This window comes from Phasianus colchicus, chromosome 16 (genome assembly GCF_987193195.1).
Source record: "Phasianus colchicus chromosome 16, bPhaCol1.hap1.1, whole genome shotgun sequence".
Classification (NCBI taxonomy): Eukaryota; Metazoa; Chordata; class Aves; order Galliformes; family Phasianidae; genus Phasianus; species Phasianus colchicus.
In genome coordinates this window covers 8974548-8986853 of record NC_143451.1, presented here as the reverse complement: position 1 = coordinate 8986853, position 12306 = coordinate 8974548, and the positions used below count along the sequence as shown (strand labels likewise).

At 40.2% G+C, this 12306-nt stretch overlaps 1 protein-coding gene across 1 annotated transcript in view; it reads left to right on the top strand.

Moving 5' to 3' along the window:
• The window catches only part of BMERB1 (bMERB domain containing 1), a 46838-nt gene extending 35232 nt beyond the window's left edge, over positions 1–11606 (top strand). Inside the window, exons 3-6 of the mRNA XM_031606690.2 lie at positions 3028–3101; positions 5353–5467; positions 7048–7130; positions 8375–11606. Coding sequence (XP_031462550.2) covers positions 3028–3101; positions 5353–5467; positions 7048–7130; positions 8375–8487 — 385 coding nt within the window. The 3' untranslated portion in view covers positions 8488–11606. The remainder of the gene's footprint in view (positions 1–3027; positions 3102–5352; positions 5468–7047; positions 7131–8374) is intronic.
• Positions 11607–12306: the final 700 nt, after the last annotated feature.

Here is a 12306-nt window from a genome sequence, read left to right as displayed (position 1 = left end):
TGGACAGTAGTCTGTGCAGCTTTCCCTCCTGTCCATCTTGCAATCTGATGGATCGCACTTACAACATGGAACATCAAGTGCCACAGAATAGTCTCAGCATGTCTCTCCAGCTTCTCTGTAAAAGGTTAAGGGACCCAAAGGGTTTTTGTTTTCCGTGCTATGTGTATTCCTGCTCTCTTTAAGATTGCCAGAGCTCTTTTTATACTTCCTTGAGAGGTCTGACAGCACTACAAATATACTCTCCATCAAACCCTGACTATCCAGCACAAGAACCAGAGCACAAAGGGGAAAAGAGAAGGAGGTTCATAGTAACAGACTGGATTAAACAGCCTTCCAAGGGCTTTCTTCCTCATGAGTCCTTGTTCTTTTCCTTTTTCTTTGAGAGGAGAGAGGTGACCCTTGCCCAGGACATCAGTTGCTGCCCTACATACAGTGTTAATTGCTAGGAATGTTTTTTAGTGAAAAATGGCTATTCTTTCTGCTTTCATTAAGTCAGATGGATGATGCCTTCATATGGTGTCTATGAGTATATCCCATATCCCTCCTTTAGTAGTTTTAAAGTAATATCTTTTTTTTTTTCTTTTTTTTTTTTTTTCTTTTCTTTTTTTCCTAATGGGCACCAGGGAGTGGATGAGAAACACAAAGGCTGTTTGACACAGATGGGAGGAAAGATGTTCTGTGTGCCTAAGGGATTGGTACAGATGGTCAATTGAATCTTTGGCCATCATCAGAATGCACTGGTCTATGGAACTGGGACTCTGGAGAAGTCACCTGGAGCGTGACTTTTGGAATTGAGGTTGTCACAGAGCTGCTGCAGCCCCTAGGAGCTTGGCCACATTTTCACTTCTCTCCTGTGAGTTATGAGACAGGAGAACGAAATGCAAAGAATGCATATGGAGAGTGCAAAATTTACTCTCTGCAGTCAGGTGGAAAAGAAAAAAAGAAACCTAAAATAGTGGGGGCAATTGCATCTACAATTGCTGAAAGAGTATAAAGCCTGTACTTTTCCCACCAATAGGTAATATGGAGCACAGGGACTCCACAGGGACTCCCAGACGTAGGTGATTTTGCTCACTTGGAACATACTGCCAGTGATATTTTAATGCAATGGCATTAGCTTTTGGAGTTTCTTGAGAAGGCAGAGAGCCAAGCTGAGGCAGTGAAGTAATAGCATCTTTCAGATCTTTCCAGAACGGGGCCCAAACTTCCTCAAAGGAAAAAAGTAGAAACTCACTGTTCTCTTCACTAGTTGAGGGTCTGACCCTCAGCTATTTGAATACAGCAGTTCAATAGTGAACGTTTCTTGCCAAAAACTATCTTCTTTCTGTTAATCACGGCCATTTTCTTCAAATATATTAACACTCATTATATTAACATGACACCCAAACGACATGAACGTTGAATGAATAAGGAGCTGCGTGGCTTGCTCACATCCCAGCACAGTTTGAATACTGATTCTCCCGAGGGGACAGTGTTTAAGATTGTTAATTGATAGGAGCCATTTCAGTACCATTTAGCATGATGGATCTCAAAAGTAAAACAGTGATTGTGATCAGTATGAATATGAGGAGTCCAAGTAAGAAAAATCCTTTGTATTAAGGTCTCTGCCACCAGGTGTGCTGAACATACATGGCAGTGAACCATGTGCTAGCCTTGAGGATAGCATGCTCATCTTGCCAATAACAGCAAGCCTTGTAATCCAGATGCATAGCAGGAGTGCAATGCCTTGAGAGACAATTAAACTTTTATTATCTCAAAGACTTCTGGAAGTCCAGAACAGTGCCCAAGCTCATAAATCAGGAGGTTAGCAATAAAGAATTTTATGAGAGGCATTTCACTGTGACATCTGGGGAAGAGAGAAGTAAAAAAGATAGTAGAAACAGCTGTCATAGCACAATGAATGGAAGGGAACTGGCAAAATGGAGTTAAGCAAAGCAGCAAGTAAGAAAAGGATCAGAACGTTCCAATAACATGAGCAAAGCATCTGAGGGCCGGCTTCCCATGGAGACCTGCATTCCATGCAGAGGTAGCAGGGAGAATTATGTCTTAGGTTGTGATTAAAATCTTATTTGTGTCAGACACACCTACTTTTTCCACTTTTCACTTAATTCTGTAATTTGACTGCATTATCCTTTGTGCACTCACTCACTCTTACACGCATGCTCTAATACCTTGGGTTTCCTATCTTGGAATAGCATTGTAACAACCCAAGCTCTGATAGCACTTCAGCTTTCTTTGGGTGCTCAGACAACAGGCAAACCACCCTTCAAGCACAGGATTATAGAAGAACGACTCACAGATCTGTGCAGACAAGAATAATATTGGTGACAGCTGAGTTGAAACATGTACAGTTAATTAAATGGGCTCTTTCTGTGCTCTTCTGGTGTGATTTCCAATGGAAGCCCATGATGCAGCCCTGAGAACAAGTACACGAGCCTTGGCTGCCAGTGTGACTCAAGCAATAAAATAGAATGCTTGCTAGAAAGACAGTGCGGAACCTTGCTAACTTTGAGAACTAGGTTATTAGTAAGGTCACAAAGAAAATCAGTAGTGGAAAGTAAACCTCATTCTGGCTGTGCCAAATACCACACCAGCTTCTGCTGCCCCTTCCCAGGACCACTGCTGCTCTCCCTCTTGCCCTTTTCCCAGTGAAAATTGTTGCTGCAATGCGTGCAGCATAGCACACCGATCTTTTCCATAACTATTAAATACATAGATACCTGCTCTGTAAGGTTTGATTCAAGATACAACTAAAATAATCTGCAGTGACAAGTTTGACCTTCACACAAATCAGATCCCAGTAAGACAAGTAACCAAAGGCTCAACAGCAAAATCTGTACTATAGTCCCTATCTGTTACAGTTGGTGAACGAACTGCATAAGAATCCCAAGGTTAAAGCCCAACCCTTCAATCTGGTACACATATCCCAGGAAAGGAACAGTACACGTGTTGTATGAGATCCATCTAGTTCTGTCAACACGGGATGGGCTTTGCATGTCTCTGACTGTGTTTTTTCTCTTTCTGCAGGATGGATGACATCCAGCTGTGCAAAGACATTATGAACCTTAAGAAGGAGCTGCAGAGCTTGGTAGCTATCCCAGGTAATGACTGTCTCTAACTCAATATCAGGATAATACTTGGGCAATGCAGGGGATGGTTTCAGGAGCACACCTCTGCTCTTAGCACATCAGAAACCTCCCCCCAGGGCTGTTTTGCATAGCCTGTCTTCATACATTTTCTTATTCCTCTGGTCCTTATTTTTATTTCTCTTTGCCTTCTTATCTTTAATCTTCTGGCATCCACAGTTGTTTTCATGCTGTGTTTCACTGCTCCCTTGATGGCAAACCTGCAGATATCACTCAAATAAGGTACACGTTCCCTTGCTCTTGCACTCCCTTGGGAATCTCGAGGGAGCCAACCGGCACGGAGATTGTCAAGCAGAAAAGACAGAGGGTTGAGATAAAAGAGAGAATGGTGGATTTAAAACCATTACTGTGAATGAGGGATTTTTTCCCAGATATACCAATTCATTGGCACAGCTGTTGTTAAATCTACCTTCCAGAGTAAAAGGAAAAAGGATCATACAAAAAGCAAGAGGCAAAAGCATGCTTTACATTCTGCCTTAAATTTACTACAAATACACTGCTCAGACAAGGGATGGAGTTGTGTGCAGTTTTACAATCCTCACATCCAAACTCCAGCTGAAATCAATGAGAAGTTGTGCTCTGCTACAGCTTTGCTGTTTTAGATCATCCACAACAGTCCTGCTCTGCTTGGAGTGTTTTGCAGATAGATTTTGAAAACACTGGGAAGCTTCACCAGGCTATCTACATTATCCTCCACGTTTAGCACCTCTCAGAAGTGATCTGTTGCTATCTCACTGCAAAGGACTGGTTTTCACACTCCTTTCATTATGCTCACCTCTTCCCCCTACGTTTTATTGTGCAGCTTTAAACAGCATTCTCCCCTGGAAGGAGAGAACAGGTCGATCATGAAATTAAAAAAAGTCCATTTTTCTCTCTCAGAGTCCACATATTCTCATTTAGATAAGAACTCTTTCATTTTTCTCTGCACTCAACGAAGTATATTCACAATGTTGCTTGTATTCCCCTTCTTGTTTACTTAGAGGTTGCACTGGATTTGTAACAACGCTGTTGGTTCATCGTTGGTTTTTAAATGAGGTGGGAAAGGATTCTGAGTGATGGAAAATAGCTGTGCATGAGTACCCTTGCCTCACCTCTTCTGGTCTGCAATTTTCTTAACCTGTTTATCTTCTACCTAATTCCTAAGGTTAATCAATTTGAGGGTTTTGTATGCAATGATCTGTTTGTCTGTTTTTCCCAATAACCTTTTGGAAACTGTTTTTCAGTCACAAAGTGTTAAGCAGAGATCAACAGACAACAGTTTCTCCTCAGCAATACGCAGATATCAGCAAAAGTTCAGAATTTAAATCTGAGCAGTTCCAGCAGCACCACCTTTTGGCAAGAATACTTTCACCTTAATGAAGGCTGTGCTGGCATTCCCACAAAACAGTGCTTACATAGTGTGTACCTAACCTAGAAAAACCACTTTCCAGAAGTGGGTTCATTTGTAGCACCCGAATCAGAATTTTCCTTTCACTACAGATCTGTGCAGGGCCCTGCTCTTTGGTTTCAGTGGATGTGAGTTAGTAGATTGCAGTCAACATGAGGCTTTTAGTTTATGGTACTATGCCACAATACAGCATGAGTGCATTTCAGGCATTCGGCAGCTGGTTTTCTAAAGAGAGAAGGGGAATGAGAAAGCACATTTCACAGTCCATGAAGAGGGCAGATGGAAAAGAAGTGGAGAGTAACTCCTACTATCCACAGTGGAAAGAGCAGATACCTTGTAGCCAGATTTTATTTTATGATGGCTCTGTCTGGCATGAAATTCTGGCATGAAATAGAGAGAAATTGTTCCTTTTGGAGTGTTCTCATCTTCCCTGAGATTAAGAGGAGCTGGTGTATTTTAGTGAAAAAATGGACCATTTTTTTTTCTGTTACTGGAGGTGTTGGGCATTTTCTGTTCTCGGTTCTTTGTTTTAAAGCCAAAACACTTCTTTAAAAAGATAGCAAAATATCAAAGTAACGCCTTATAGAGTAATTTAGCATTAAAAGTAATAGCCTTGACAAGCCTTTCACAAAGACTGTAGCTCACTAACTGCACAAGAGATGGTAAGTAGAAGAAAGAAAAGAGCAGACAGAACTTGAAGGTTCTGCAGAGTCACAGACTTCCATCACCAAAACTTTCTTAGACAGCTGCAGTTCCTCTGCCCAGCTTCCTGGAATCTGAAGTAACAGTCTTTCTCCTCCCTGCCCTATTTTTGACCAGAAAAAGAAAAAACAAAGATGGAGAAACAAAGAGAAGATGAACTGATTCAGAAGATTCATAGACTGGTGCAAAAAAGAGATTTTCTTGTAGATGATGCAGAGGTGGAGAGATTACGGTAAGAACTAAAAGCCACCAAATTCACACTCAAGATTTCATGAGCCTAATTCTGCACTGGAGTGAGTGAGAACATTTATACTGACAAGAGAGAATTGGTCCTTTAAAACCAGTTACCAAATTAAAGGCTTCTGCCTTATTCTGTGGAAAAAGGAAAACACAAAAAACTAAATTCTGCACTTCTGCTCTCCATGCCATAAGTGTCCTACTTGACATCCCATAATGACAGAGGGGTTTAGACATTTTCTTATCAGAATATGACTGGGCATTTACCATTACAAATGGAAGGATTGTCACAGCTGCCAGAGGATCTTGTCACTGGCAGTAGGTGTGAAATAGAACTCTGAAAGGAGCACAGGTGCAGACATCTCAATTACCATCATTAGTTTTTTTAAATACAAAGTTCACTCTCACTATTCCTTCCCTGCTGCAGCATTAAAAAAAAAAAATGGAAATGCAATTGCTAATATAGGTCTACCTAACCTAAAGGGTAAGTGAGTTGGGAATCTCAGCCCAGAGTCATAGTCTTCCTATACAGCTGATTTTGAGCTGCTGTGCTGAATTCCAATGTCACATAAATAGTCAGGATTTTGCTGTTTCTTCCCCCCCCCCCCCACCCTTTAATTCAGCAGTAATGATTCAAGGCTCCATCAGCCCATTTAGCATGAATGACAGTATCTCTTCCAACACATTTAAATTCTAAGCAGGCAAAGGACCAGAGGGAAGAAAGCCTGCCAGTCCTGCAGTTGATCACAGAGAGCAGGCCAAAGGCAGCAGGCTGACAAAAAGCCTGAGCTGATAATGTAATCCAGAGCTGGTACAATGTGCAAATCACAAATGCTGGCAGCAGCCAGACACTACAGAAACCTAGTTGTAGGCTCCTGAAAGCATAGTGCCATGCACTGGGCACATGTGGCTACATTATTGTTGATTTGCTGTTGCAGTAATACCTGATGCTTTGCTTTAAAACTTTGGACAATAGTCTGCTTTTACTCTGAAATACTCCAACAGTGCTCCCATTGTTAGTGTTTAAATAAGCTAACAGAAACTAACACAAAAACGTCATTATTAGAAGGCTATCAAGGACAGCAACTTAATCTTTTGCCCAGTTTCAGCCTAATATTGTGGCCCTTGTGGAAACAGAACCATACTTTGTTTTGGTGAAGACTGTGGCAGTAGAAGAATTAAGATCTCATTTTGTTTTTGTTTAAAGTTGACATTTAAATTAAGCATTTTTATAGCATGTTTGTATCCTCTGCTTTACTTTGTAGAGAAAGGATGAATGACTTTGAGGCCATCTTAAAAACTGATGATGCTTTATGGTTTAGATCCACTGATCAGAGAATATAGCAAATCCAACGCTGTTAGTAAAGAGCTTTAGGGAAAATTTTCTTTGAATTCAAGAGGCTCATTCATGTTTTCATTTAGGCAACTATTGTGCTTTAATAAGCAGCAAAAAAAAAAAAAGTGTTTGACAAGAACAAAGCCCCCCATTTACTAGTGATCTGATCATAGCTGTTAAGGCTTTTACTGTCCTGTTTGCAAAGAAATACCTGTAACATACTTCCTTTTTTTTTCCAGAGAGAAAGAAGAAGACAAGGAGATGGCTGAATTCTTACGTACTAAGTTAAAACCCTTAGACAAAGCAACACAGTCTCTTACCAGTGAGTTCCTAAACATTAAGAAAAACAATAGGAATAATCCCAAGGACATCTGGATATAAGGGTGTTATCAATGGATATGTTGGGCCAACCACTGCCAAACCTAGACTACAGCCACTTAGAATTAGGATGCCCAGTTACCCCTTAAAACTGAATCCACATCACATACAGCCACTAAAAGACTGCTTTTTACATTTTAAATATGCAAATTATATTGGTATATGCATATTACCACAACCTGCTTTTGTAAGCAACTGGTTGTTGGCATTTTTTTCCTCCAATCATTTTCCCTTCTGGCTTCACAAAAATGTCTGGAAACCCTCATACGATACATGCTAGGATATCTGAAGTCAAGACTGTCTGCTTTACAGCTGGCAAGATGTATAATTGCAAATCTTTTTTTTAAACTTCAACAGCTGACCCAAGTCTCCTGCATTCTTACCACCAAAAATAAACTTCAGTTAACTCAACCAAATTGATTACAGATAGTACTACAAACACACATTTCCTGATCCCTGGGAAGCTTTTAGCTCCAATTTTCACACAAAGTTGTCACAGCAGAAATTTTAAAAGGAATTACTAGATTGATTTTCACCTGTCAAACATGGAAATGGTTAAGTGAGAGCAGTGTCCATGGATGGTAAATTTGGTCCCACGCTGAAGAGGTTTAGTACCCAAACACCACCACTTTGCATAGATCAACACCTTGCTATAGAACATTCAGGAAAACATGCAATGACTGAAGTATGAGGTTTGCAGAAACATTTTCAAGATCCATCACTAATTATTTTTATCCTTTTAGCATGACTTATCTTCATTGTTAAAATACAATGTTAGAATTATAGTTCTTTTCAACCCCCCCAAAAATGGAAGCCTGCCTTTTTCTTGTTCTCCTAGTTAGGGCATCCAAGTTTGAGAGAATAACCTTTACTAAGATTCTTCAGCTCTGAGTTTAGAGATGCTCAGTACAGTAAGTGATTCTAGTGGGAGGACCTTTTATCTGACCATGCATCTGTGAATATGAGTACCTGGACTGGAGACGCAAGCAGCTCATCCTTAGGGATGTCTGGATTCTTTAACCCTTCCTAGTTCCTTCCCTGGAATGGATAAGGCATCTTGAATATTATCACTGAAACAGAAATTTAAAAGGTTTGGAGGTAGATAGGGAGAATAATTAGTTTGTACTTGAAGCCAGAAGCAGGAAGGAATAGCTTGATTGTAATGGTGTCCTGTTTTGAACACTGCAGGCAGCCCAACAGAAAAGAAGGCAGAACCTCCTCCAAGCAAGCCCGCCATTGCCAAGGCAGGATTGGCCATCATTAAAGATTGCTGTGGAGCCACACAATGCAGCATCATGTAGCTCTGGGCTCTCTACCATGTTTGTTGTCTTTTCAGATGTTTTCATTGAAGGAAACTGTAGGGTAGAGGCATTTAACAGCATCCCACTAAATGAATGAAGATCAACTGTGGTACAGCTGTAATACACGGAATGTACAATGGCAGGTTCTTCACTGTTGCATGGATCACTCCACACGCATGCCTAAAAAAGCAAGAAATCCATATAGTGGCTGTCCAGTGACCAGAAGAGATCTGTAATAGTGTTAACAAAAATATCCCTGTGATACAAGTGAAAGAAGTTTCATCAAGTAATGTGTAAAAAAGCAATTTTAATAGGTCACTTTATAAGAATTTGTTGTATACCTTTCCCCTCTCACATTTGCTGGAATATTCTATTTTGGCTACTTCTTAAAATAAGAGCCACAAATGGCACTGCAGTATGTAGGACAACCAATAGATTAAATTGAACAATTTTAGGGTAACTAATGTTACATGCAAAATAAGCATCACACTAGCTTGTAAGTTAACTACTTTGCTGTGAAGTTTCACTTGGAATTGTTTCCCCAAGACTAAGTGTCAGTAACAAGGATGCTGCAAGTAGATATAGATCTTATACTCTCTGATTTCTGAGTTACTCAAATCAAATATGCTTTCACTGGGGAAAATAAGTGTTGGTAAAGCTCTAGAAAGCACAGCTACAGTGATGGGTAAGTAAAGGATTATTCCAGCTGTCTTATTTATCTCATAGCTCTCCACCTCACACACTCAAAGAGGTAATTGCAAAATTTTTTGCCTGAAGTTGTATGCATTATGAAATTACCTGCCAGTGGTGGGCTGCTGGGAGAAGAGCTGAACACACCAACATAGAAACAACATTTAACTAATAGCTTAAAACCAACTATTAATTGCATAATTAATGACCATGAGAGAAATAGAAACTATCAAGCATGGGGAGACATTAGCCACCCAATACAAATTGGCCACAAGACAAATATAAGAATACAGAAGCAGATACTTGTGGTATGAAGGTGATCATATTCTACACAAAATAGGTTTAGAATTAAGGGCAATACAGAAAGACTTTTGTGTTTCTCCATTTAATGCATTTCTGGTCTCTATGCAGATTAAACCTTGTAGAATCTAATATTAGCTGTCAGTAGCTGGTATGTGTGACTATTCCATATAAGTGTATTGTGATAGGTGTAAATAGTAAAATAAATGTACATGATATGATGTGAAAACAATCTCAGGCTTAGAAGTAACAAACTGATAGTCCTTCAAATAAGAAAGTTTTGAAGAGTAACTTCAACTTTGCAAAACCAGCCAAGTTAGATGTGCACTTGTATACAAAAGAACCACAGTTATGTGTGAAGGTAAAAAATACCAACAGCAGAGCTACCCAAAAAGAATAGACACGTTTTTAGAGAAAGTATCTTACCAAGTTTTGAGGAGAAACACCATCAAAAGTAAATCAAAGTGTTCTTGTACAAATTAAAAACAACTCTCTAGAATTGGACTGGTTCACTGAAGAACATCTGCATTTCCAGAATCACTGCAGACTCACTTGTGACACAGGACTGGCAGTGACAAAATACTTAAGCTTTAAGGGTTGAGGAAGAAATAACACCAAAGGTTTCCACTAAGACATGAAACACATAAAATACTTTGAACAAAGTTGTGAGAAGAAAACATATCCAAGACTGAATAGTCAAATACAGTTGGACACCCTTGCTGATACACAGCATATAAGGCTCTGTAGCTGTTAACAGCTACTCTGTCTGGTATGAGTTGGAGGCTGTATAGTGCCCAGGTACTTATGGGAGTTCTGAGTGGGACTGCTTTGCCTATAGGGGAAAATACACACATGGGAGGGCAAGGAATGATCACTGACTTCTGGTCAGTTCAGCAGAATTTGCTGGTACCCTATTAAGATACTGATAATTCCTGATGTCTTAAGGTATAGATGTGTTACATCACAAAGTCAAAGGGAAGTTGAAAAAAATTACAACTTGTAGTGAAGCCTTAGAAGGGTCCACTGTTACACTGCAAATGCTAGTAAGTGAAGGGATTCACATACAGGTATCAGAAGACAAGAGGTGACTTAGAAACATAAGAGTTACAAGAAACATTGAGTGACAAGACTAAATCAGGCTGTGCTGATGACCAGGGTAAGTCCTATGTGCCACACAGCTGCCTACCACCACTCCCTTAAGAAGAAAAAGCAATCAGCAAAACATAAGTATGTATTTAAAATTTCACTGACATAAAATAAAGCTACACAGTGCTGGGATTCAGCAGGCATGACTACAAAGCTCTCTAATTAAAATGAAGGAAAAGCCCAATAAATGTGAACATGATACACCCTGAGGGACTTGATAAACAGCAGTATTAATGAAAGTAAACTTTATTTCCAGAAGCAGTACCTTGACTGAAAGGATTTATGTAGCTCTTTTGGATGGGGAGTTTGCAGTGCTGCTTCACAATAAAGTTATTTTCTTTCATAAAAGAGACTGAGTTCTCAGCTGGGGTCAGCAGCACTGGCACACAGTGCTGCCCATCCAGAACACAGCAGAGCCCTGGTGGTTTGAAACAAACAACAGCTGTGATTAAACAAATTAAACTTGGGAATTGTGCAGAAATCTTGGTCTTTGTGATAAGAAATGAGACGAAAAATACAGTACTTACCCTCAGGCATCATAGCTTCCATGACCCAATGAACACAGAACAGTGTGCACACCCCCCCAGTTCAAAATCAGCAGAAAACTTAAGACAAGAACATTTAGGTGGCCATACAAGGCACCTGCCATCATTTCAGAGCCAATTCTCCAATGCCTGTTACTGTCTGCAAAAAGGAAACTTATTTGACCAAAGTACCTAAAACCTTTTCTTGAAGTTCTGGCTGTTCGTCCAGCCAAAAAGGCAGCAAGGCATCAGAGAGAAGGAAGTCAGAGGTTGATTTAACACTTCTCTGTGAGCTGGTAAACACGGCTAAGCTCTGGGAAGGATCTCAGTTTGCAATGAAAAAAGTGAAAGTGCTATTTGTACTGATCAGTCGTTCTACCAGCAAATAGTTCTCTTGTACCCTTCCCCGAGGTCTGCTGACTCTTCAGCAAAGTTAAATGTATTTCCAAATAAACTAAGCTGCTGTATTATATTAAGTATGTGTTGTTTTGTTCTTAATACTGAAGGAAGTGGGTGTGAGTTACAGAGGGATGCATTCACTATACTGTACTTTTCAAAACAAGGATTACTGTTCTGCAAGAAAAAGGATTTGCTAAGTTAGTACTGCAACTGAAATAGTTCTTACTGAAAAAAGTTCCTTCAGCAGGCCCCACAAGAAAGCAAACAGTTAGCCAGTGTCGTGACTGTCCCAGACAGCTTTGAAACCTCACAGCAGCCTAGAGCTCCAAGCCCTGCATTTGGAAAGTAACAGTCCCAATAGCACCAGGTATCATTCCAACAAAATCCAATTCAGCTCAACAGAAAGCTTTAAACATAACCCTGCAGCCCAACTGAGGAATGTCTGCTCTAAACCAGCAATATATGGGATGAGAGACTGTACCATCCAGACTTCCTCTGCCTGAATGACTGCAGGTTACTCATGACTCGTTACCCAAGATACAGTTGAGTTCCCAAGTTCTTTCAGGAATACTTCCCCTCATCCTCCAAAAAGAAACAGTAGTAGTTTACTTATTTTTCAAAGACACTACAGACACCAGTATCAAGTTCCATACAGTTGCAGGCTGATCTGCAGGGCTACAGAAAGTACTTGGGCATGCCTTCACCCTTGTGAACTTCCAGTCGCCTACATGTGATTCAGTTTTTAATCACACTTCATGCC